The 27203-nt window shown below is 47.0% G+C and overlaps 1 protein-coding gene across 1 annotated transcript in view; it reads left to right on the forward strand.

The window, feature by feature from the left end:
* Positions 1-27203, forward strand: part of GMPR (guanosine monophosphate reductase) — a 57002-nt gene that overhangs the window by 16741 nt on the left and 13058 nt on the right. The window contains exons 5-6 of the mRNA XM_004043308.4: positions 19117-19198; positions 23471-23577. Coding sequence (XP_004043356.1) covers positions 19117-19198; positions 23471-23577 — 189 coding nt within the window. The remainder of the gene's footprint in view (positions 1-19116; positions 19199-23470; positions 23578-27203) is intronic.

A 27203-nucleotide genomic window follows, 5' to 3' on the forward strand; every position in this document is an offset into this window, starting at 1 on the left:
ACAGGTGTGAGCCACCACACTCAGCCCCATATGATACCTTTAAAAGGGGTTTGTATTACTTCTTAACAGAGAGTGTATTTTAAGATTGAAAACGTGACTGGGTTTGAGTGTCACATATGTAGGTCCTCCATGTCCCACCCCTACTGCCAGCAGGAAACTCCGCTGTAGGAGTTGGGAGTCTACGTTATGAACATTTCACGACAGTCTACTATCGATGGTGAATCGGTCAGCGATGTGTTTTATCTAGGAGCTTTGTTTCTTGACTTTTCCTGTATTTTCCTAATTATCTGCACCTTACCTAGTTAGAATGTAGATTTGTGACTTTTGGGAAAGATGGATTGGCAGAAAAAGGGACTTAGCAGCTCTGGAGTACAACTTGGGCTTTTGCAAAAACCTGTATTGTAATTATGCAAGTCTTTGCTAATTCTAATTATGATGGCACATACTGATTGACTATTAGATAATTTACCTACCCCTTCCTTTTTTGAATTTTGAACTTCGTTTCTTCTCATATATGTTATCATTGTAAGAAAGTTGGGAGGAAGGAATTGTTATGGAGTAAAGTCTTTTGTTAAAGGACTTTCAAGGATTGTTAAGTATTTTTATGTTTTTCAAACACATAGGAAGAAAGGATCAAGAATTGTTCCAGCTGGGCGCATTGGCTCACGACTGTAATCCCAGCAATTTGGGAGGCCGAGGCGGGTGGATCACCTGAAGTCAGGAATTTGAGACCAGCCTGGCCACATGGCGAAACCGTGTCTCTACTAAAAATACAAAAATTAGTCAGCCGTGATGGCGGGTGCCTGTAATCCCAGCTACTTAGGAGGCTGAGGCAGGAGAATCTCTTGAACCCAGGAGGTGAAGCTTGCAGTGAGCCGAGATCACACCACTGCACTCCAGCCTGGGCAAAAGAGGGAGACTCCGTCTCAAAAAAAAAAAAAAAAAAAAAAAAAAAAGAATTGGCCGGGTGCAGTGGCTAACGCCTGTAATCCCAGCACTTTGGGAGGCCAAGGTGGGTGGATCATGAGGTCAAGAGTTCAAGACCAGCCTGGCCAAGATGGTGAAACCCTGTCTCTACTAAAAAAAAAAAAATAGAAAAATTAGCCAGGCGTAGTGGCAGGCGACTGTAATCCCAGCTACTTGGGAGGCTGAGGCAGGGAATTGCTTGAACCCTGGAGGCAAAGGTGGCCATGAGCCGAGATCTCACCATTGCACTCTAGCCTGGGAGACAGAGTGAGACTCTGTCTCAAAAAAAAAAAAAAAAAAAAAAAAGAGTTGTTCCAAGGTCAACCAGCTGTACCAGTGTTAGAAGTGGGTTGGGAAATAGAAAAATTCACTTTGTTCTCTGTAATAGAACAGCCAACTTCATTGCTTTTGATAATGATGTTTGTTGAATACTGTTAAATAATAAGAAATGTATATGTGTTTATTGGTCTCAGCCCTTGGTTCTTGAGACAGAACTCCTAAAACCCTTGTAGATAAGGGTGCTAAGAGAATCTTTTGTTCTAATATTTGGTCATTGATCCTGATTGCTGACACAGAGCTTCTAGAACCTTTGTAATTTCCAGAGTGATGACAGCACCTGGCACAGAGCTTCTGAATCCCTTGAGATTTCCTGGGTGGTAGGAGTAGCTTTTGTTCTAATATTTAATCTTTGACCCTGGTTCCTGACACATGGCGCTAAATCCCTTGGGATTTCCTGGGTGATAGCAGCACAGCTGCTCTTGTCCTAACAAGGCGACTCTTAATGGGCTCCTGTGTGGGGGTTGGTCGTCAGATAGAACAAGCCATGATTAGAAGCTTGGGGCTTCTGGCTCCATCCTCCATTTTCCAGAGAGGGGAGAGGGCTGGAAGTAGAGTTAATAATCCATTATGCCTCCTTGACGAGGCCTTCACAGAAACCCCCGAAGTATGGGGTTTTGAAAGCTTCCTGGCGGGTAACACGTCTACATGCCTGGAGGGTGGCAGACCCCAGCTCTGTGGGTCCAGCACTCTGGACTCTTCCAGACCTCACCCTATGTCTCGCTTCATCAGGCTGTTCATCTGTATCCTTCATCATAGCCCTTATTAATATGATAAACTGGTAAACATTCCATAAGTGGTCATCCTTTATGTCTTTTGATCTTCTTTTTCTTGATAGTATATTTGAGATTCACCACGTTGCTTTATGTCAGCTGTATATATATATATTCCTTGGTTCCTGAAGCTAATCTTTAATATCATTTCCTAGATACCTCACTTGCTCTTTTTCCTTCTCTTTACTTTCCAGCTGGTTGTATCGCTGTTAAACTCACTCCTTAATGCTCTTTGTCTGAGTCTGTTTAGTCTGCTAGCATAAAATACCATAAACTGACTGGTGTATAAACAACAGAAAATTGCTCACAGTTCTGGAGGCTGGAATTCCAAAATCAAGGTGTTGGCTGATTTAGTGTCTAGTTTCACCGTTCCTCATAGGTGGTGCTTTCTTGCTGCATCTTCATATGGTGGAAGAGGCATACAGGCTCCTTGGAACCTCTCTTGTGAGGGCACTAATCGCATTCATGAAGGCTGCACCCTTATGACCTAATCACCTCCCAAAGGCCCTGCCTCCTAATGCCATTGGACTGAAGATTCAGTTTCAGCATAGGAATTTGTGGGGGACACAAACATACAGCCCACAGCACCCCAGAAGTCAGCGTGGGCACATGAGCTGAGTCACACTGGGGAAGTCGCATTCTTTCTGAATCTCACTTTCCTCACCTGTGAAAAGGAGGTTGAGGATCCTCGTGGCTGGAGAATGACTCGGGCTCAGATGGGATGCTGTTTTGTAACAGTGCCGCCTTCACTAGCATTTGCTCGTCTCTGGTGAGTGTCATCAAGGGCACATGCTCTGAGAACTGAGTCAGAGATGGAGAAGAAAGATGGAGGGTAATGTGGGATTTAAGAAGAGAGAGAAAATGTGTGTCACTCTTTAAAATGACAAGTGATAGCAGAAATGCATTAGTGCTCCCAAGCTGTCCATTACATTCTCCAAACTGGAGCTGCTGTGGGGTGTAGTTCACAGCTGGGCCTGCTGAGAACTGTGAGCTGCCTGTTGGACAGCCTAGAGAGCCTGCATGTCACCTCTGAAGGACAAAGACCAGGAAGGAGGGAAGTGCAGGAAGGAGGGGGCTGGGTAAGACGAGGGAAAGGGTGTTGTTTCCAGTGCAGAACTTAGGAGTTGCTATGGGGGAGTTTACTGGGAGGGAGGAGATCGGTTCAGAGTTCCCACAGCTGTCTGGGAAGCCACCAACAGCGAGGCCCTCTCCAGCACCCGCTGGCTGGCTGGCCCAGGGGTATGTTTTCATTGCTCTTGTTGGTTTCCCCAGCAATGAACAGGAGACTTTGGCAAGGTAGGTGTTTATTCTTAAGCTGTTCTGTGCCTGCACTGACCCTTGAAATCTGTGATTCATTTGGAAACCTCCAGTACTTTTATGTCCTTGGTTTTTGGTGTTTTTGAAACATAATTTCTTACGGCTTTTGGAGGCATTGTGAAGACGCATTCACATTTATCCAGTGTTTTGGAATGAGTGATGTAATATGAGGGCTGAGTGTTATGGAATGGAGTGTTATTACGATCGTTACAATACAGTGAACAGAAAGGATGCTCGCAAACGTTCCAGGAAGAAGCTGGCAGTTCCTGGCCTCTGCACCAGGAGTGAGGGCTTGTCGCTCCCTGCGCCCGTTTATCCTGGTTTTTTTTCTTGCCTTTTTTCATGCGCATCCGTGTGAAGAGACCACCAAACAGGCTTTGTGTGAGCAACATGGCTGTTTATTTCACCTGGGTGCAGGCGGGCTGAGTCCGAAAAGAGAGTCAGCGAAGGGAGATAGGGGTGGGGCCGTTTTATAGGATTTGGGTAGGTAAAGGAAAATTACAGTCAAAGGGGGGTTGGGTTGTTCTCTGGCGGGCAGAGTGGGGGTCACAAGGTGCTCAGTAGGGGAGCTTTTGAGCCAGGATGAGCTAGGAGAAGGAATTTCACAAGGCAATGTCATCCGTTAAGGCAGGAACGGCCATTTTCACTTCTTTTGTGGTGGAATGTCATCAGTTAAGGCAGGAACCGGCCATCTGGATGTGTACGTGCAGGTCACAGGGGATATGATGGCTTAGCTTGGGCTCAGAGGCCTGACATTCCTGTCTTATTATATTAATAAGAAAAATAAAACAAAATAGTGGTAAAGTGTTGGGACAGTGAAAATTTTTGGTGTGGTATGGGGAGATAATGGGCGATGTTTCTCAGGGCTGCTTCGAGCGGGATTAGGGGCGGCGTGGTAACCTAGAGTGGGAGAGATTAAGCCGAAGGAAGATTTTGTGGTAAGGGTTGATATTGTGGGACTGTTAGAAGAAACATTTGTCATTTGGAATTATTGGTGATGGCCTGGATACGGTTTTATATGAATTGAAAAACTAAATGGAATAAGAGAAGGAGAAAAACAGGTATAAAAGGTCTAAGAATTGGGACGACCCAGGACATCTGATTAGAGAGTGCCTAAGGAGATTCAGCATAGTCCTGCCAGCAAAGATTATTCATTTACTTCAAGAGTTAAGAGTGGCAGTTTGGGGATAGCACCAGGAGATATCAGCTGTGATGGCTTGGAGAAACAGTGTAAACCGGCAGTGTAAACAAGAGCAGGGCATGTATGAGTAGTTGAGAACGGTGAATAGGAGTATGACTAGACAGAAGATAGTAGGGATGACAAGTTTTTTTGGGGCACAGTCTAAGTTGGTCTGGTGTCTGGAATGAGACTGGGGCCTAATAAAAAGGAGCGTCTATACAGGAGCTCAAATAGGCTGTACTTTGTAGCATTCTGAGGACAGGTCTGACTTCTGAGAAGGGAAAGTGGTAAGAGTATTGACCAGTCCTTTTAAGTTGGTGGCTGAGCTTGGTGAGGTGTGTTTTTAAAAGACCTTTAGTCCGTTCTACTTTTCGTGAAGACGGAGGACCGTAAGGGATATAAAGGTTTCACTGAATACTAAGAGCCTGAAAAACTGCTTGGCTGATTTGACCCATAAAGGCTGGTCTGTTATCAGACTGTATAGAGGTGGGAAGGCTAAACTGAGGAATTATTTCTGACAGAAGGGAGGAAATGACTGCGGTGGCCTTCTCAGACCCTGTAGGAAAGGCCTCTACCTATCCAGTGAAAGTGTCTACCTAGACTAAGAGGTATTTTAGTTATCTGACTCGGGGCATGTCGAGTAAAGCTAATTTGCCAGTCCTGGGTGGGGGCAAATCCTCGAGCTTGATGTGTAGGGAAGGGAAGGGGCCTGAATAATCCCTGAGGAGTAGTAGAATAGCAGATGGAACACTGAGAAGTTATTTCCTTGAGGATAGATTTCTACGATGGAAAGAAAATGAGAGGTTCTAAGAGGCGGGCTAGTGGCTTGTACCATAGCATAGCCTGCCTTTGCTGGTGTGTGGCGATTAGGCCTGGTGGAACTGCCATCAATAAATCAAGCGTGATCAGGGTGAGGAACGGCAAAGAAGGAAATATGGGGAAATGGAGTGAATGTCAGGTGGATCAGAGAGATACAGTCATGGGGGTCAGGTGTGGTATCAGGAATAACGTGGGAGGCCGGATTGAAGTCCGGGCCAGGAACAATGGTAATTGTGGGACTTAACAAAGAGTGAGTACAGCTGAAGGAGCCAGGGAGCAGAAAGTATATGCGTCAGGTATGAGGAAGAAAATAGATTTTGGAAGTTATGAGAAATGTAGAGAGTAAGTTGAGCATAGTTTGTGATTTTGAGGGCCTCTAAAAGTATCAGGGCTGCACGGAGACATGATGGCTAGGCTAAAACAGTAAGGTCCAGTTGTTTGTACAGAAAGGCTACAGGGTGTGGTCCTGGCTCTTGTGTAAGAATTCTGACCGCACTAACCATGCCTAGGAAGGAAAGGAGTTGTTGTTTTGTAAGGAATTGAGGTTGGGGATATTAATTGGACACGATCAGCAGGGAGAGCACGTGTGTTTTTATAAGAATTATGCTTAGATAGGTAACAGATAAGGAATAAATTTGGACTTGACTGAAGTAATGGGGGCTGTCTGTGAAGCTTTGCAACAGAACAGCCCAGGTAATTTGCTGAGCCTGACGGGTGTCAGGGTCAGTCCAAGTGAAAACGAAGAGAGGCTAGGATGACAGGTGCAAAGGAATAGTAAAGAAAGCATGTTTGAGATCCACAACAGAATAATGGACTGTGGAGGGAGGTATTGAGGATAGGAGAGTATATGTGTTTGGCACCATGGGGTGGGTAGGCAAAACAATTTGGTTGATAAGGCGCAGATCCTGAACTAACTTGTAAGGTTTGTCTGGTTTTAGGACAGGTAAAATGGGGGAATTGTAAGGAGAGTTTATAGGCTTTAAAAGGCCATGCTGTAGCAGGCGAGTGATAACAGGCTTTAATCCTTTCAAAGCATGCTGTGGGATGGGATCTTGGCATTGAGCGGGGTAAGGGTTATTAGGTTTTAATGAGATGGTAAGGGGGTGCATGATCGGTCACCAAGGAGGAAGTAGAGGTATCTTATATTTGTGGGTTAAGGTGGGGGGATACAAGAGGAGGACACCAAGGAGGCTTTGGATTGGGAAGAAGGGCAGCAATGAGATGCAGCTGTAATCCAGGAATAGTCAGGGAAGCAGATAATTTAGTTAAAGTGTCTCGGCCTAATAAGGGAACTGGGCAGGTAGGGATAACTAAAAAGGAGTGGTTAAAAGAGTATTGTCTAAGTTCGCACTAGAGTTGGGGGATTTTAAGAGGTTTAGAAGCCTGGCCATCAATACCCACAACAGTTATGGAGGCAAGGGAAACAGGCCCTTGAAAAGAAGGTAATGTGGAGTGGGTAGCCTCCGTATTGATTAAGAAGGGGACAGACTTACCCTCCACTGTGAGAGTTACGCGAAGCTCGGCGCCCGTGATGGTCTAGGGGGCTTCCGAGGCGATCGGGCAGCATCAGTCTTCAGCCGCTAAGCCAAGAAGATCTGGGAAGCAGTCAGAGAGCCTTGGGCCAGAGTTCCAGGGGCTCTGGGAGTGGCTGCCAGGTGAGTTAGACAGTCCGATTTCCAGTGGGGTCCCGCACAGATGGGACTCAGCTTAGGAGGAATCCTGGGCTGCAGGCATTCCTTGGCCTGGTGGCCAGATTTCTGGCACTTGTAGCAAGCTCCTGGGGGAGGAGGTTCTGGAGGAATGCCTGGCCACTGCGGTTCAGGAGTTTGGAAGTTCTTGTGTGCTGGAGATGTGGCTGGGGTTTGTCTCACAGTGGAGGCAAGGAATTGCAACTTTTTTCTATTATTGTACACCTTGGAGGCGAGGTTAATTAAATCCTCTTGTGGGGTTTGAGGGCTGGAATTTAATTTTTGGAGTTTTATTTAATGTCGGGAGCAGATTGGGTAATAAAATGTATTTTGAGAATAAGACGGCCTTTTGACCTTTTAGGGTCTAGGGCTGTAAAGTGTCTCAGGGTTGCTGCCAAACGAGTCATGAACTGGGCTGGATTTTTATATTTGATGAAAAAGAGCCTAAACACTATCTGATTTGGGATAAAGAAAAAGGAGCATTAACCTTGACTATGCCTTTAGCTCCAGCCACCTTTTTAAGAGTAAATTGCTGGGCAGGTGGGGAGGGCTAGTCACGGAATGAAACTGTAAGCTGGACCATGTGTGAGGAGGGGAGGTGATAAAAGGATTATAGGGTGGAGGAGCGGAGGCTGAGGAAGAATTGGGACCTAGCTCGGCCTGGCGAGGAGCAGCCTGGGGAGGCGGGGAGAGGTCAGATGGGTCTGTAGAAAAGGAAGATTAGAAAGACTCAGCGACGCTTGGGGTTGGGACTGAGGGGACAGGCGGGAGGGAAAGGAGGAAGATTTGGGACGAGTTGCATTGGGAACAGAGACTAGAGAGGGACCGATGTGTAAAAGAATGCCTGGACGTCAGGCACCTCAGACCATTTGCCCATTTTACGACAAGAATTATTTAGATCTTGTAGGATGGAAAAATTGAAAGTGCCGTTTTCTGGCTATTTGGAACTACTGTCGAGTTTGTATTGGGGTCAAGCAGCACTGCAGAAGAAAATAAGATGCTTAGATTTTAGGTCAGGTGAGAATTGAAGAGGTTTTAAGTTTTTTGAGGACACAGGCTAAGGGAGAAGAAGGAGGAATGGAGGGTGGAAGGTCGCCCATAGTGAAGGAAGCAAGCCTAGAGAAAAGAGAGTAGAGACACGGAGGGAAGGGGTTCAGGGGTTCTTACCTTCCAGAAAAGCGGGAAAGGGGTTGGGGCGTGGAAATAAGGGGTTGGGACGCAGAGATAAGAGGTCGGGGCGTGGAAATAAGGGATGGGGTGCAGAGATAAGAGGTTGGGGCGTGGAAATAAGGGATCAGGGCACAGAGATAAGAGGTCGGGGCACAGAAATAAGGGATTGGGGTGCAGAGATAAGAGGTCAGGGCGCAGAAATAAGGGATTGGGGCACAGAGATATAAGAGGTTGGGGCGTGGAAATAAGGGAGTGGGGCACAGAGATACGAGGTTGGGGTACTTGCCCCTCCTCTAGAAAAGTGGGACTTGCCGCTAAGAGTGAAGGAGAAGGGGTTGGGGGTTTCTTGCCCCCCAGAAAGGCGGAGAAGGGATAGAGACACGGAGAGAAGGGATTGGGGTACTTGCCCCTTCCCCAGAAAAGCGGGACTTGCCGCTAAGGGTGAAGGACCAAGGCAGGCATCCCTGCGTGGTCTGACACCTCTGAAACCCGGATGAATAATCAGAGGCGTCCCTGCAATGATTAAACACCAAGGGAAGGCTGCCTTCCCTAGTCTGTGACTGGCGCCGGAGTTTTGAGTCCACGGATAAAACGTGTCTCCTTTATCTCTACCAGAAAATGAAAGGAATTGAAATTAAAAGAAGGGAGAGATTGAAGTGTGGCGCCAAGATTGAAAGGAGAGAGGCTGAGGGATAGTGAGGGAGGTTGCAGAAGAAAGTAAAAAGAGGCCGCTTATCAGATTTGAAATTGGTGAGATGTTTCTTGGGCTGGTCGGTCTGAGGACCTGAGGTCATAGGTAGATCTTTCTCACGGAGCAAAGAGCAGGAGGACAGGGGATTGATCTCCCGAGGGAGGTCCCCCGATCTGAGTCATGGCACCAAATTTCATGTGCGTCCGTGTGAAGAGACCACCAAACAGGCTTTGTGTGAGCAACATGGCTGTTTATTTCACCTGGGTGCAGGCGGGCTGAGTCCGAAAAGAGAATCAGTGAAGGGAGATAGGGGTGGGGCCGTTTTATAGGATTTGGGTAGGTAAAGGAAAATTACAGTCAAAGGGGGGTTGTTCTCTGGCGGGCAGAGTGGGGGTCACAAGGTGCTCAGTAGGGGAGCTTTTGAGCCAGGATGAGCCAGGAGAAGGAATTTCACAAGACAATGTCATCAGTTAAGGCAGGAACAGACCATTTTCACTTCTTTTGTGGTGGAATGTCATCAGTTAAGGCAGGAACCAGCCATCTGGATGTGTACATGCAGGTCACAGGGGATATGATGGCTTAGCTTGGGCTCAGAGGCCTGACACCTTTCACCTAAGATGGGCCTTGCCACATAGGGGTAGGAGAACAGGGATTTTTAGAGAACACCTTTGTCAGAAAAGGTCCTATTGAGGAGCTGGCTGATTGAAGAGTATACCAAGTCCTGTGGCTATTTGCCTGGTGGCTTTCAGGGAGGAAAGAGAATAATGTGTTCTTGGGTACATTCTCAGTACTGTGGAAAAAGGCACTAGCACAGACTAGGCAATTCTTTGTTAAAAAAAAGTTTGTAGAAACAGAATATTGCAGTGTTGACCAGGCTGATCTCAAACTCCTGACTTCAAGTAGTCCTCCTACCTCTGCCTCCTAAAGTGCTGAAATTACAGGCATGAATCACCATACCTGGCCAGAACTTCTTTTCTAATAACAAATCTTTGAGTAGAGGTAATAGCACCTACTTTTGTTGATGTAAAACTTAGTCCTAGAGAGCTCAGGGAGCCTTCTGAGGGTTACACCACCAGTGAGAGCTGGACCTGGCATTCAGGGCTAGGTGGCTTGCCTGAGCCTGCAAATTTTTGCTATTGTCCCCCACATGCCACCAGTTCAGGCTTGCTGGTGAGAGGTGAAGCCAGCTTGACTTTCTGGGTCGAGTGGGGACTTGGAGAACTTTTCTGTCTAGCTAGAGGATTGTAAATGCATCAGTCAGTGCTCTGTGTCTAGCTAAAGGTTTGTAAATGCACCAGTCAGCACTCTGTGTCTAGCTAAAGGATTGTAAATGCTCCAATCAGCACTGTGTAAAAACAGCACCAAGCAGCGCTGTGTCTAGCTAAAGCAGGGCTATGTCTAGCTAAAGCAGGGCTGTGTCTAGCTAAACGCACCAATCAGCACTCTGTAAAAACGCACCACTCCACACTCTGTAAAATGGACCAATCAGCAGGATGTGGGCAGGGCCAAATAAGGGAATAAAAGCTGGCTGCTGGAGCTAGCCTGGATAACCCGCTCCGGAACCCTTCCACGCTGTGGAGGTTTTCTTCGTTCGTTTGCTGCTGCTCGCTCTTTGGGTCCACGCGACGTTTATGAGCTGTAACACTTACTGCAAAGATGTGCAGTTTCTATCCTGAAGTCAGCGAGACCACGAACCCACCCGCCGGGAGAAAGGAGTAATTCTGGATGCGCAACCTTTAAGAGCTGTAACACTCACCGTGAAGGTCTGTGGCTTCACTGCTGAAGTCAGCGAGACCACGAACCCAGTGGGAGAAATGAACAACTCCCGATGGGCTACCTTTAAGAGCTGTAACACTTGCCATCTTTAAGAGCTGTAACACTTGCCATCTTTAAGAGCTGTAACACTTGCCATCTTTAAGAGCTGTAACACTTGCCATCTTTAAGAGCTGTAACACTCGCTGCGAAGAATGAACAACGCCGGGCGCACCACCTTTAAGAGCTGTAACACTCACTGCGAAGGTCTGAGGCTTCATTCCTGAAGTCAGCGTAGACCACGAACCCAAGAGGAGGAATGAACAACTCTGGGTGCGCTACCTTTAAGAGCTGTAACACTGCCTGTGAAAAGGGTGGCACGTCGGACGTGCCACCTTTAAGAGCTGTAACACTCCCTGTGAAAAGGGTGGCACGTCGGACGTGCCACCTTTAAGAGCTGTAACACGGCTGGGCGTGGTGGCTCACGCCTGTAATCCCGGCACTTTGGGAGGCCGAGGTGGGTGGATCACCAGGTCAGGAGATCATAACCATCCTGGCTAACACGGTGAAACCCCATCTCTACTAAAAGTACAAAAAAAAAGACAAAATTAGCCGGGCGCAGCGGCGGGCGCCTGTAGTCCCAGCTACTCGGGAGGCTGAGGCAGGAGAATTGCGTGAACCTGGGAGGCGGAGGTTGTAGTGAGCCGAGATAGCGCCACTGCACTCCAGCCTGGGTGAGAGCAAGACTCTGTCTCAAAAAGCAAACAAACAAAAAAAGAGCTGTAACACTCACTGTGAAGGTCTGTGGCTTCACTCCTGAAGTCAGCGAGACCACGAACCGTCCGGGAGGAACGAACAACTCCGGACGTGCCACCTTTAAGAGCTGTAACACTCAACTGCAAAGGTCTGCGGCTTCACTCCTGAAGTCAGGGTAGACCATGAACCCACGAGGAGAAACGAACAACTCTGGGTGCGCCACCTTTAAGAGCTGTAACACTCCCTGCGAAAAAGGTGGCACATCGGACGTGCCACCTTTAAGAGCTGTAACACAGCCGGGCACGGTGACTCATGCCTGTAATGCCGGCACTTTGGGAGGCCGAGGTGGGCGGATCACCAGGTCAGGAGATCATGACCATCCTGGCTAACACGGTGAAACCCTATCTCTACTAATAGTACAAAAAAAAGAAAAAATTAGCCGGGTGCAGTGGCGGGCGCCTGTAGTTCCAGCTACTGGGGAGGCTGAGGCAGGAGAATTGCATGAACCTGGGAGACGGAGCTTGCAGTGAGCCGAGATCGCGCCACTGCACTCCGGCCTGGGTGAGAGCGAGACTCCGTCTCAAAAAACAAAGAGCTGTAACACTCGCTGTGAAGGTCTGTGGCTTCACTCCTGAAGTCAGCGAGACCACGAACCGTCCGGGAGGAACGAACAACTCCGGACGTGCCACCTTTAAGGGCTGTAACACTCACTGCAAAGGTCTGCGGCTTCACTCCTGAAGTCAGCAAGACCATGAACCCACCAGAAGGAAGAAACTCTGGACACATCTGAACATCTGAAGGAACAAACTCCGGACACGCCATCTTTTAAGAATTGTAACACTCACCACAGCCGAAGGTCTGCGGCTCCAGCGAGACCAGGAACCCACCGGAAGGAACCAGTTCCAGACACACTGGGACTTGGAGGTCCCTGTGTTGGCTCTGGGAGATGCTTTTGTGCTGGTGGCTCTTTCTGATCTGGTCTGGAGGAAATAGGTACCTCAGATCTAATGTGTTCAGATTAGATAGAGGCCAAGCTCTACTCCCCTGGGGCAATGCCGTGTCAGCTGCTGCGGGCAGATCTCCGGGAGCCATGGGCTGGATCTCCAGGGCGGGACCCTGACGTTTCCATGCATGACTGATGGCTCATTGGCCTGCCCACATTCTTTCTCAAGGTTCTGAGCCACACAGACTACCGCTGTTCACCTCTTCACAGAGAGGCGGACACATTGAATGTTCCTTGAAAGCTTGGGGCAGGTCTGGGGCCTCACCAGTCGAGTGTCCCTCCCCTGAGGTACAAGGGGTGTGTATGGCTGAGAGCACCTCTCAGGCCGTGTTCCCTGGATTTTCTGTATTCACCCACTTTCTGGAACCATGGCTGAAAGCTACGAAGGTGATGTTCTCTCTGAAGAGTCACATAATAAACTCAGTTTAACGTGGCTGTTGCCTGGATAGCAACTATTTTTCCATGGGCAGGTAGTGGGACATTTTCCAACTGCTTGGGAACAGTCACTGGGGTTGATACTCCTTTTTTGTTGTTGTTGAGATGGACTCTCACTCTGTTGCCCAGGCTGGAGTGTGGTGGTGCGATCTTGGCTCACTGCAGTCTCCGCCTCCCAGGTTCAAGTCTCCTGAGTAGCACACCTGGTTAATTTTTGTATCTTTAGTAGAGACGAGGTTTTACCATATTGGCCAGGCTGGTCTTGAACTCCTGACCTCAGGTGATAACACCTGTCTCAGCCTCCCAAGGTGTTGGGATTACAGGCGTGAGCCACCACGCCTGGCGATATTTCTCTTTTTATGTTAGGGGTTGGCACATCACAGCCTGTGGGCCAAATCTAGCCGCCTGCTACCTGTTTGCCAACCCTTGCCTTTTATCATCCTATGGAAAGGATTTTTCTTGCAAGAGGACCCCAGAAAAACCAGTAAAAAGTGGTTACTGTTTAATGGGTACAGAATTTCAGTTTGAGATGATTAAAAAGTTCCAGAGATGGGTAATGCTGATGGTTGTACAACAGTGTGAATGTACTCACTGCCACTGAACTGTACACCTAAAAACTTATTTACTAACAAATTTTATGTTAAATAAATTTAAAATAAATATGAATTATTTTAAATTAAAAATTTTAAATAAATATGAATTATTTTAAATTAAAAGTTTTAAATAAATTTAAATTTTTTATTTATCTTTAGGTGTACAGTTCAGTGGCACTAAGTCCCTTCACGAAAAAATAAAAATAAAAAATATTTAAAAAAGAAAAATTTTATTTCTATTTTCTATGTGTAAAATTTACGCCTAGTAAATTTTATGTGTATTTGACCACAATTACAAAAAAACTAAAAAGAATGGGTAAAAGAGCAATATACAGAAAGTACTCTTAAATGGAGGGACTCACAGTTATAAAGCACCACCAAGAGCTGGGCCCTGTGCTAAGAACTTGAGAGAACTTTCTCTGTAAACCTTTTAAGGACTAAAAGTGGGTACATCCACCCCCATTTTATAGCAGGATAAATGGAGACTGTGGTTGAAGTGATTTGCTCAAAAGTACCCAGTAATGAGGGAGGTCTAGCATTCGACCCCAGATCTTTCCGAACTTATTTTGCCGTAGATGTTGAGGCCTAAAGGAAAGCTGGAAAAATTGGGGCAAAGCAGTTTTTGTTTTTATTTTTGCCCAGAGACCTTTTGTCATCAATTCTGTTCAGGCTGCAATAACAAGATACCATAAACTGAATAGCTTATATTATAAAAATCAGAAGTTGGCCTGGTGTGGTGGCTCATACCTGTAATCCTACCACTTTGGGAGGCCAAGACAGGCAGATTGCTTGAGCCCAGGAGTTTGAGACCAGCCTGACCAACATGGAGAAACCCCATCTCTACTAAAAATACAAAAAAATACAAAAAAATTAGCTGGGCGTGGTGTCACATGCCTGTAGTCCCAGCTACTCGGGAGGCTGAGGTGGGAGGATCACCTGAGCCTGGGAAGTTGAGGTTACAATGAGCTGTGATTGCGCCATTGCACTCCAGCCTGGGTGACAAAGTGAGACCCTGTCTCAAAAATAAATAAATAATACAAATCAGAAGTTTATTTTCACAGTTCTGAAGGCTGGGAAGTCCAATATCAAGGCAGATTCGGTATCTGGTGAGGGCCGGCTTCCTGGCTCATAGATAGATGGCCATCTTTTCATTGTCACCTCATGTGGATCTCTCTCAGTCCTCTCTTAGACGGCCACTAATCCCATTGTTGGGGGCTCTGCCCCCATGACCTACCTAATTCACCTCCCCAAATCCCCACCTGCTAATATCACCACCTTGGGAGTAAAGATTTCAACACTTTAATTTTGGAGGGACGTAAACATTCAGACCATACCAACTTTTTAAAAAATGATACAAAAGTACTTGAAGTCTTGGCTTGGCCACTTTTTATGTCTTTTCCATGACCTTCAACCTCTCCTTGACACAGAATTGTTGCCTTCCAGAGCATGGGGGAGCCCAAAACATGCTTGGCTTCCCTAGGAAGAGGGGTTGCCTATCAGAAACCTCCATCTGCCTGCCTCAGTGCTCTGGACAAGGGTTCATTGCTTCCATGTTGTCATGGCTGCCCAAGAAATGAACCTGCATGAACTGCCTGGGTGACTGAGCCTGCTGTGCTGCTACGCACAGTCCCATTCTGACAGTCCTGTATCCGCTCCACACCCAAGGTGCTTCATGACAAGATAAAGTAGACTCCTCACTTAATCACCCTGACCAGCTGCTTCCTGGCCCCTGTTATCACACCCCATTCCCAGAGGCTGCTCGAGGGCACACCGAGGACTTCACTAAAGCCTGACCACACTCCTGTCATATTCTCATTTCTGATTTGGTCTTTTCCTCTTTTCCCTTATTTTGCCCTTCTTGATTTCAAACTTGAATTGACAGCTTTTTGTTCCTGTCAATGGAAACTTCCCCGTCCTCCTGGAAGCATTCTTGCTGTGCTGTCCCTCATGGTTGAGGCATTTCATAATCACTTTGGGTTTTTCCAGACAGTGGCAGTGACCACATTTGGACCACGGACAGATTCAGCAGCCACACAGGTAGCTGATGGGATGGAGAGACATTTGCACAAGCTTCTGGGTTACTAAAGCAGCGTCAGCCTTCTTGATGTTTTTAAGCTGACTTTGGCCAGTTGAGGTGGCTCATACCTGTAATTCCAGCACTTTGGGAGGCAGAGGTGGGGGGATTACTTGAGGCCAGGAGTTAGAGACCAGCCTGGGCAACATAGCAAGGCCCTATCTCTGTTTTAAAAATAATTAAATAAGTAACTAGAACTTACTTTGACTCTACCGGCTTGTACCTGGTACATCTATGGTGAGCTGACTTGAATTAATCTATTTTATCTAAAGTAGCCCCTTAAAAATAAAATGGTTCGTAGGTGGCACCAGATTGGGGAAAAGAAATCCACATTGAAAATGAAATTGTGGCCAGGCGCAGTGGCTCATGCCTGTAATCCCAGCACTTTGGGAGGCTGAGGCAGGCAGATTGCTTGAGCTCAGGAGCTTGAGACCAGCCTAGGCAACAAGGTGAAACTCTGTCTCTGCAGAAAATACAAAAATTAGCCAGGCGTGGTGGCACATACCTGTAATCCCAGCTGCTTGGGAGGCTGAGGCAGGAAAATCGCTTGAGCTTGGGAAGTTCAGGCTGCGGCGAGCCATGTTTGTGCCATTGCACTCCCGTCTGGGAGACAAGAGTGAGACCCTGTCTCAAAAAGAAAAAAAAGAAAACAAAATGTGTGGTGGGCTTAGAGTAGCTTCTCTAAAGTTTTTGTGGTTTTGTTTGGTTGTTTAGCAAGTCAGCCACTGGGGAAGAACTGGAGCTCACGCCCTGCTTCTTAGGCTCCTGTTAGGTTGTCTGTCAGGGACAGAGCTCATGCTGTTCCTCGCACTATAAAAAACAAAACTAAACACTCCTACCCCCATTATAATTATAAAAGTAACACACTTTCTAGTATAAAATCTAGAAAAGATTAAAGAAGAAACAAAAAAAGTTTGATCATCTCTTCACCTAGACATCATCTGTTAGCATTTTGGTGTATTTTTTCATACACACATACACTTTTTTTAATAACAAAATTGAGATCTTTCTATTTCTCCCAACATTATACTAAAAGCATTTAAGCATTTTTCCCATGCTGTTAAACTACTCTTAGGCTGGGTGTGGTGCCTCACACCTGTAATTGCAGCACTTTGGGAGGCCAAAGTGGGCAGATCACCTGAGGTCAGGAGTTCGAGACCAGCCTGGCCAACTTGGTGAAACCCCGTCTCTACTAAAAATACAAAAATTAGCCAGGCAGTGGGGGCGTGTGCCTGTAATACCAGCTACTAGGGAGGCTGAGGCAGGAGAATCACTTAAACCCTGGAGGCAGAGGTTGCAGTGAGATCATGCCACTGCACTCCAGTCTGGGTGACAGAGCAAGACTCCGTCTCAAAACCAAAACAAAACAAAAAACAAAAAAACACTCTTAAAAACATCACATGGATGGGTCATAAATTGTTGGATCATTCCATTTTGGGGAATATATTTACAGTTCTGCACTGTTACAGATAATACATCTTTGTAGTTAAATGTTTGTCCACACTTATGATTATTTCCTTGGCAGAGAATCTTAGAAGAATTATTGAATACAAGGAAGTGCATATTTCTTTTATATGGACAAATTGCTTTCTGGGAAAACTCATACTACAATAAATTTTCCCAAAAGAAATAGAGATTCCATCTGATGTTTTCTTTTCAGTATTTACTGTTTACAACTATTGATAATTTGTTAAGTGAAAAGTAGTACCTCATTGGTACCTTAGTTTACATTTGGTTATTCAGGAGGTTGAACACTTTCCGTTTTTCTCAGCCACTTTTATTTCTTTCAATAGTGTTCCTGTCCTTTGGCATTTACTCTGTGAGATATTAGCATTTTTCTTATAGGTTTGTAAGAGCTCTTATTATGTTAAGGATAATAACACTTTGTCAAAATTGTAGATATTTTTCTCTACCTGGGTATTTGTTGATTGTATGAATATCTGTGTTTACGTGTATGTAAGTTTTTTTTCTTTTTTCTTTTTTTCACATAGAGACGGGGTTTTGCCATGTTGCCCAAGCTCGTCTCAAACTCCTGGGCTCAAGCAATCCACTTACCTCAGCCTCCCAAGTGCTGTGGTTATAGGCGTGAGCCACTGCACTTGGCCAAGTTTTTAGTTTTTATGTAGACAGCTCTGTCATTATGTTTTTTCACTTTTATGTGTATTGAAAGTATTCAAGGTTTCCTTCTGAATTTGGGGAGTATAACTTTAATTTTAATTCTTTAATCTACCTCTAGTCCTCTTTCTGGGCCATCTGTGATTTTTCCATTGTCAGCTACTGTTTGGATTAAAGCTTTGAGCCCTCCTCATCACCTTTTCCCCACATCCTTTTTTATGAAGTTAAAAGTCACTTTGTCTACGTTAAAAAAGAAAAATTCCCTCTGGGAAGCAATTCAGAGAGAAGACACTTGGACTTCAGTGCAAAAAACATGAGTGGAATGAGTAAGGATTCATTTTGCAAAATATGACCTTTGCACAGTTGTGAAAACTCAGCCAGGGCATCTTGCCAAGTATCCTATATACTGGCTGAAGAATCCACAGGGCAGTGAGTTGTAATAAAAAGGGCTATTTTTGCACTCCTACACTCCTGCAGTGAAAGAGCTTGTACTGTTTCCAAACCAGACACATCCTTCTGGTTGATAGATTCTGCCACTTCCTGGAGGCTTGTGTGTTCTTAGGCCAAAGCTTCATGTTCTGTAAACTGAGCACGTGCTGATGCTATGTGGTCCATGAGGGCTCATCTGCCCTTTCCTGTCTAGATGGGAATCCCAGCCCTAGAGAGTGGGGCACACTGCTATTTTCTTAACTGCGTTTTCTAATTCTGACTCTCTGGGGTTCCATAAAGATTCTTCAGGGGTTTTGCAAACTGTGAAACATTTTTTTGCCCAACACTAAAGATATTAATTACCAAGAGAGTGTTTCATTGCTGACTTTTTGTATTTGGGGGTCCCTCTAAGATTTTTTTTTTTTTTTTTTTTTTTTTGAGACAGAGTCTTGCTCTGTCGTCCAGGCTGGAGTACAGTGGTGCCATCTTGGCTCACTGCAACCTCTGCCTCCCGGGTTCAAGCGATTGTCCTGCCTCAGCCTCCCGAGTAACTAGGACTACAGGCATGCGCCACCAGGCCCAGCTAATTTTTGTATTTTTAGTAGAGACGGGGTTTCACCATGTTGGCCAGGATGGTCTCAGTCTCTTGACCTCATGATCTGCCTGCTTCGGCCTCCCAAAGTACTGAGATTACAGGCGTGAGCCACCAAGCCCAGCCCCCTCTAAGATTTTTGTTGTTGTTGTTGATTGCTGAGATGTCTGAAAAGCCCTTACCTGGACTCTCTAAGATCTCTTCTAGTTCTTAAATCATATAATGCTGTATCTTCTCATGCCAACAGCTCACCCAAGGGGCCTTTCCCAAAAGTGGTCTCCAGGTATGAAATTCTGTGTTCCTTTTTTGTCCCCCAGCTGCCTGGTGGCTTTAGGACATGCACATCCTCGTGTTCAGGTGTGGGGTTCCTCACCTTTATACCAGCAATAGTAGTTCATGATCATCAGCTGTATTCTTTCTGTCTCAGGCAGGGAACGTGGTGACAGGAGAAATGGTAGAAGAGCTTATTCTTTCCGGAGCAGATATCATCAAAGTGGGGGTTGGACCAGGTAAGACTTGTTAGGAGCACAGCAGAGGACGTGTGTGGGGAAGAATGGGATCTGGGGCTTGCGGGGACTGCAGATCACTGGAAGGGGATGCATGAATGACTCATTCACAGATATTTAAAGCACGCTTTTTCTGGAAGCATAATTGAGCTTCTCGGGGAAGCCCCTGATGAAAAGTATTGTTGAGCTGCTTTTTGATGCCCCCAGGGATTTTCCAAATTATGGTTAGAATATATGGATGTGGTCAGAATATGAGGGCTTGGTTTCAGAACCAATGTGGAAGAATGTAGATTTCACTAATGACCCCATACACCTTGAAGAGGAAGGCGATAGGTGAAGAATCCATAGAGACAGTTAATAAACATGAATGACTCCAGTTGATGTGAATGTTTGAGGGACCCCAAACATTGCAAATAAGCTTGCAGTGATGGGGCCACATTCGAACTTGACCCATGGCCTAGGTAATGATCACCTTTGGTTCCTCACCTGATACATATTAGATATAGGTTTTGCCCATGTTCTTCTCCCAGGCATGCTTTCTTAGGACCACCCATTGGCATCTTAAGCAGAAGAACGAGGTAGAGCCTTCTGTCCTTGTCATGGGTGGCGCCATTTTCTCATGGGGCAGAGTTACTGTTCGCTTTCCTTCTTTGCCCTGCTTGAAGATGAGCTGCCATGTTTTAAATTCATCCATGCACATCCAGTATTAACCAGACACTAAAATTGAGGAGCAAGAAAGATGATACACATTTTCACTTGGGACTAAAAAACAGCAAAGATTTTTCAAAAGAATCTCATACCCAAATGACACTACCAAAAAAGGAAGCAAACCTAAACCAATATGAGAGGAATCTGTGGGAAAACGCACAGCTGGGAGGCGCAGGAGACGCTGTTGAGCTGTGACTTGGCTCCGTGATCAGCCTGAGGGAATTGGATGTGTATGAAGAGAATATTAGGAAGAAGAGCCCTGTAGATTCGTAAAAATACCCAAGCTTTTAACATACAGGGAGATTTTCAAGGTTAAGTTTTTCATATTGCCACTCATTTAAGCCAGTTAATAATGTATTCTGAGCAAATGGGAAGAGGTCTTTACTGAGTATCTACCATTATTGAAAAGGCAAAGAAAGGATAAGGCCTCGTTCTTCCTTTCCAGGCTGCCTCCTCTTAAGGCAGGCTGTAATAGACAGACTGATAATAGAACAAAATAGGCTAATAGATTAGGAAGACTCTTTTTAGTCCCAAAGGCAGGGACACTCACTAGTCACCTGTTTAATCATGATGCGGTGGCTCACGCCTGGTCTCCCAGCACTTTGGGAGGCCAAGGTGGGTGGATCGCTTGAGCCTAGGAGTTTGAGACCAGCCTGGGCAACATGGTGAAACTCTGTCTCTACTAAAAATAGGAGATAAAAATTAAAAAGTAGTCAGGCACAGTGGCATGCACCTGTAGTCTCAGCTACTTGGGAGGCTAAGGTGGGAGGATCAGCTGATCCTGGGAGGTGAAGGTTGCAGTAAGCTGAGATCGCACTACTGCACTCCAGTCTTGGTGATAGAGCAAGACCCTGTCTCAAGAAAAAAAAAAGGAAATATGTATTGAATGTTCACTAGCTACCATTGTGTTGGGCGGGTGCTGTACAGGATGTGAAGGTGTGTGAGAAGCTTCTTGGCTCTCAAAGCTTTTTTTTTTTGAGATAGTCTTGCTCTGTTGCCCAGGCTGGAGTGCAGTGGTGTGATCTCAGCTCACTGCAACCTTCGCCTCCGAGGTTCAAGTGATTCTTCTGCCTCAGCCTCCTGAGTAACTGGGATTACAGGCATGCACCAGCATGCCCGGCTAATTTTTTGTACTTTTAGTGGAGACGGGGTTTCACCATGTTGGCCAGGCTGGTCTCGAACTCCTGGCCTCAGGTGATCCACCCGCCTTGGCCTCCCAACGTGCTGGGATTCCAGGTGTGAGCCACCACACCCGGCCCTCTCAAAGCTTTTCTAGATGTGGTCTCGAACATTTACTACACTTGTTTTCTTCTTGCACATCTCTGTGTCTGCATTCTATTTCCCCAGAAGCTGTATTGTCCTGCTGCTCTCACTGTCTCTCCCCACCCCTCTGGCTGTCTGTGTAGGAAAGATGTGACTAAAGAGAATAAGGGGCTTTCTCTGAGCCCAATGCTTGGGAGCTACTTCTTTAAATTGTTTGGAGACCATATTTAGGTCTCACACATTCTTTATGGTAAAAACATTGCGTATTACATATCTAAATGATAGCATTATTGGATGTCTATTGATTGATAGATTTAATTCATTATTGAGCAACTCCTGGGAACTGGGAAAAAGCATCAGAAACGGATTCCCTGCCCCTCTAGTCAAGAGAAAATATGCACCAACTTCTTCTTTCACCTGGGTGTTAATCAAAACCGCCTGTGTGTTATTTGAAGCTTCTTCCTCGGCTGTTTCCAAGAAAGGCAATTGGTCTACCCTTTATAGAGCCCTCACTACTATCAGAACCCCAGGCCTACTGCAGCTGAGGCCCCCACCCCCGGATCTAGCAATTCAATGGGAGAGGAGGAGAAAAGCTGAGGCTGAACCGGGGGTTAAACCTTTTATTCTGCCGTGCACAATGTCCGGTTGCAGGGCGGGGGGAAGGCGCCTTTGTGGGAATGAGATTTCTTGGCTCCAGGACTGTGAGTGACACATAGCAGGACACAGGGAGCTACAGGACTTCTGTGGACTCTGCCCCACAGCTGATGCAGGAGAGGGGCTTGCCCTGTCTCTCCTGGTTTCTCTGCTAAATCCAGGCCTGGGGAACACAGACATACTTCTCTGTCTGATCTTGTCCCTAAAGACCCCTGGCAGAAATTAGCATCCTACAAGGTGGTGCCAGCCAGGAGCCGGAGATTAGGCTGCGCCTCAAAGCATCTCACCCCCAGGTCTGGTGGGAGGGAGGAGTTCACTTCCACCTTTACCCTGTCCCCAGAGCGCCCTCTCGTGCACACCACAAGACCTCCGGGAGGGGCTGAGTGGCAGTGGAGACAGGGATGTGGGTGACTCATTCATTCTTGAGTCCACACATTCTTTCAGTGACTAGTTATAGTGCCTTATTGTATATGAGGCTCTGTTCTCAGCACCTGATAACAACAGCGAATGTCCATGGAGCCGACCACCCAGTACAGAAGACAGACCCTTAACATTCTCACACAGATCCTGATTGAAATGCCTCTTTTTGAAACTGTGATGAACAACTCCCCTGGGGCAGTGACATTTAAGAAGAAGCTGGAAAGATGAGAAGGGTTTGGCTAGGCGGGCTGGTACAGAGGGGAGTGTCCAAGAGAGAGAACATTGTGTACAGAGTCCCTAAGGTGGGAAGAAACTTGCCCCATTGGAGAAGCAGTGGGGAGGGAGGGGAGCAGGTGGAGCTTGATTCTGCTGATCTGGGTAAAGTGGGGTGCTGTGGCGGCACCGGAAGCTTGAATAAGGGGAGGTATGATAAAGAGGTCAGAGTGCGACTTGGCCTGGACCTAACTGGGAGAACAACCAGGACTGGGGCTGACCGTGGGACAGGCAGGCAGGAGGGTGCTGGTGTGAGCCCTGCCCTGGAAGTGAACCTCGGGCTAGGCTGCAAGGGACTTGAGGTGGGGCAGCCAGGAGGGAGATGGACAAACGGCTGGGCCCTGTGGAGCACAGAGCTGAGTGAGAGCAGGTGAGGGTGTGGAGGGTGTGGTGCTGCAGGCCAGGCCCTGGGCCAAGCAGTATCCCTCCCTGTGCCATTTGTTCTCTGCCACAACCCCAGGAGGTTGTGTTTCTCTTTGGATTTTACAGACTGGGCAGTGAGGCTTAAGAGAGGTGAGTCATTTGACAAAGGTTGAAGGTAAAGAAGCTACGAGCCAGTGGGAGGATTCTGAGAGGTCCTTTAAAGCAGAGTGTAGATCTGTAGAAAGGTGGAAAGGAGTGGGTGTTTAAGTGTGGAAAGGTCAGTGCCTGGCTATTGCATGGGAGCCGATGCCACAGGGAGGAGTGGCAGTGACAGGTGCATGGTAGAGGGGAAGGCGATGTCTGGGACATCAGCCAGTGACAGTGATGAGGACCGGAGGGGGTGCATGACCAGGCGGTGTGGTTTACAGCGACCTCCATTGTGCAGATGGGGTAGCCCGTTCCCCACATCTCCTCTGCCACAGAGGTTCACCCTGGTCCCTAGAGCAGGGCTGCAAAGATAAGGGGGACGCATTTCATGTCACAGTCTTCTCATGTATAACCATCTATTTGGGGACAACTTCTTTCTCTGTGCAGGTTCTGTGTGCACCACCCGCACCAAGACAGGAGTGGGGTACCCCCAGCTGAGTGCCGTCATTGAGTGCGCCGACTCTGCCCATGGCCTGAAGGGCCACATCATCTCTGTGAGTCTCCACCCGGGGCTGAGGTGGGGTGTCTTGGGAGGCCCCTGCTCCCTCGCTGCTCTTCTTCCACTGGCTGGGCATCCTGTGGGCATGGGAGGGAGCTGGGCACTGCGGTCACAGCACTGACATTCAGCAGAAACAGAGGCCCTGCTGCCCACGGATTCCACAGTGAGGGTGGCAGGCCCAGTAGGCAGAAGCCGTACAAGCAGGTGGGTGGTCCATCCGATGAGGGATGTGCAGGCAGCTTTCAGAGCACAGGGTAGGCCAGGCCACAGCTTGCTAGAACAGTTGTAATAAAGCCCCACAGACTGGGGGCTTAAATTTCAGTGTCTCACCATTCTGGAGACGAGAAGCCCAACATCAGGGTGTTGAGGGGGCCATGCTCCCTCTCAGGGCCCCAGAGAAGGATCTGTTGCAGGCCTCTCTGTGACCTTCTGCTGGTTCCTTAGCTTGTGGCGTCCTCTGTGTGTGTGTCTCTGTGTGCAAACATCCCCTTTTCCTGAGGATACTAGTCCTTTCAGATCAGGGGCCACCCTCCTCCAGGATGTCCTCATCTTAACTGATGACATGTCCATTGTTCCTGTTTCCAAATAAGGTCACATTCTGAGATGCTAGGGGTTAGGATGGCAACATGCGAGTTTTTGGGGGGGACCCAGTTCAACCCATAACAGGCCACGTATCCCATATTCAGGGTCAGGGAAGGCTTCCTGGAGTGTAATAGAGAGAGCTGATGGTTGAAAAGGAAGTTTTCAGATGAGAAGAAAGAAGGGAACAGAAAAGCACTGGGGAACCAAATCTCAGTCACTGCATCTGGGGCGAGTGACCTGAGAGGGGCAGGTGTGAGGGGCAGCAGGAGATAAGCTTGAGGGCAAGTATGGACAAGAGCTGTGGGATCCACCTTTAAGGATGGGACTTCTCTGAGAGCACTAGGGAGCTATTGCAGAGGTCTGAGTAGGAGAGTGCCCAGCTCACTGCCTTGGGTCAGATTGAAAGGGGCAAAATAAAAAAGACAGCCCAGCTGGGACGTGTTAGTAATTCAGGGGGGAGGTGACTGTGCTCTGCAGCAGGCTTGAGAGCCATCTCCAGAATTGACTGACATTTGGGAGGCAGAATTAAACAAGTGTCGGCAATGGAGTAGGTGCTTGGGGGGCACTGGAGAAGGAGAAGGAGGAGCAAGGCTGTGGCTGGCTCATGTGCTGGCTCACCTGGAAGATGGCTGCAAAGGAAGAGGTTCGGGGCTGGTGTGGTGTTCACTATGGCACGTGTCTATTGATTCTGAGGTGCTTGAGGGGCATCAGAAGGGAAATTGCACATGACGCATTGTGTTCACGGTTGGAGACCTGGCAGCTTTTAGCCCATAGATGATGAAAGTCTTGGGAGTGGTGCTCAGGTAACAACTGAAGCTAGGATCGAGGTCTTTCACTCGCTGTCCAGTGCAGATTGCCTGGCTCCTTCTAATGCCTCATCCAAGTTTTTCACCCACCCATCCATTCATCCAGCAAGTCTCTATTAAGCATCTACTGTGATAGTATCTGAAATAAATGGTCAAAGGTTTATTGGTTAATGACAGAGTTCTAAGACTCTCCACTCAATACCCTTTGCCCCAGTGAACAAATTAATATCCATTTATCGAGCAACTAGTGTGTAAAAGGCTGACATAGAACTGTCGGTCTACATTTGCTAAGAGGTTATTCAACTCACGGGAGCGGCCAGGCAGTAGTACCATTCCGCAGTATGTCAGTGGTTCTCAAATCCTGAATGCAGCCTTGTCTGAGTCTGGCTGCGTGAGGATCACCAGAGAGGCTTTTACAAATCAACATTCCGGGACCCCATCCTAGTGAACTGGCTCTTTCAGAGGTTGGTCCCCAAAATCCCCATATGTAATTAGTCCTGTCTCCATTATCTAATAATGTTAACCATTGAGCATCTCCATCAAGTCAAAACTTGGACCCTATATCGTAAGTGTTGAATGACCACTATTTCCAAAGTAGTGGAGTTCTGATTAATAAAGTTTTACTCTGAACATATTCTGAGATCCTTACGTCTTTCTAGAAACTTCAAACTTGCTTAGTTTACAGGGCTGTTTGGCCAAAGATTGGTGGTAGGCAGGGTGGGGTGGAGGCTCTGTGTGCCCCAGAGGTGAATCTGATTGGAAATCAACTTAGCATCTCTTTACACAGCACCACCTAATTTATAGTGTATCTCAGCAGTTCTCTTAAGCGTGGTGCCCAGACCAGCAGCAGCAGTATCAACTGAGAACTTGTTACAAATTCTTGGGCCCCACCATCGACATGACCTACAGAATCAGAACTCTGCAGATGAGGCCCAGGAACCTGTTTTAACACGAGCCCTCCAGGTAGTCCTGATGTCCTCTCAAGTGTGAGACCCACTGGCTTATAGAGTAGAGGCTCAGCATACGCTGTTGGGGTGAGTGTTCCTGAACCAGGTCTCATCTGCTGGTGCCCAAGGCAGCAACTTCTCTGAATTTAACAGTTAGGGACAATGACATCCCAAGCCTGGGGCACTGGTGCTATAGGAAGGTAGCACTTCTGATCTTGCTTGTGTTCTCTGAGGTTCTTTTTTTTCTTTTTAGCTTTTACTTTTTTATTTTATTTATTTTTTATTTTTTTGAGATGGAGTCTTGCTGTATCGCCCAGGCTGGAGTGCAGTGGCATGATCTTGGCTCACTGCTAGAACGCCTCCCGGGTTCAAGCGATTCTCCTGCCTCAGCCTCCCAAGTAGCTGGGATTACAGGCACGCGCCACCACGCTCAGCCAATTTTTTTTTGTATTTTTAGTAGAGGCAGGGTTTCACCATGCTGGCCAGGCTGGTCTCGAACTGCTGACCTCATGATCCACCTGCCTCAGCCACCCAAAGTGCTGGGATTACAGGCGTAAGCCACCGTGCCCGGCCTCCGAGTTTCCTTTTACATCAATGCTGAGAGGTCTCCTAGATGGGGTTAGGAGTTCCATTTAGCTGGAAAAGCAAATGAATGGACTTAGTAGAATTTGGACCTTTGCCCTCAGCTCAGTCCTTGTAAGCAGCTGAGTGTCTTGAGGTTCAGAGCAGCCATTGCCCCCACACTCCCTTTGTCTAACAGGGCACGGGCACGTTTCTGTCACTTGCCAGTAGCCCTGAACCTGCTGGAAACCCACCAGGTGTTTTGGATCCTGCCACTTGGTCCAATTTCCTTCCAGCTGTCCCATTTTACCCTTTATTTGCTGAATTAGCACATCGGTGCCATTGAAGTTCAAAGGAAGCCACAACATGGTGTCTGTTGAGCATGTACTGATACCCAAGAGGCTGGGCTTCAGTCGTGTTTCTGTTGTGGCCCACATGGGCCTCAGAGAGGCAGAGAGAGGAAAAATTCAGGATACTTCCTGCATAGGTGAAGATTAAGGTGGGACCAGTTAATTTTTTGTTGTCACACCATTATTTAGAAATACCTAAACAAATTCATTCAAATAATTAATCTTTTTTTTTTTGAGTCTGGAAAATTTTCCCAACAAAATGTGTTTAACCTAGGAAAAGTTAGAAATGCAAATAAACATAAAAAGGAAAATAAGTATTAGCAGTAATGCTATCATCTTAAGATAACCACTGGTTCTAAACTTGTTTTTCCATTT

Source organism: Gorilla gorilla, chromosome 5, assembly GCF_029281585.2.
Source record: "Gorilla gorilla gorilla isolate KB3781 chromosome 5, NHGRI_mGorGor1-v2.1_pri, whole genome shotgun sequence".
Classification (NCBI taxonomy): Eukaryota; Metazoa; Chordata; class Mammalia; order Primates; family Hominidae; genus Gorilla; species Gorilla gorilla.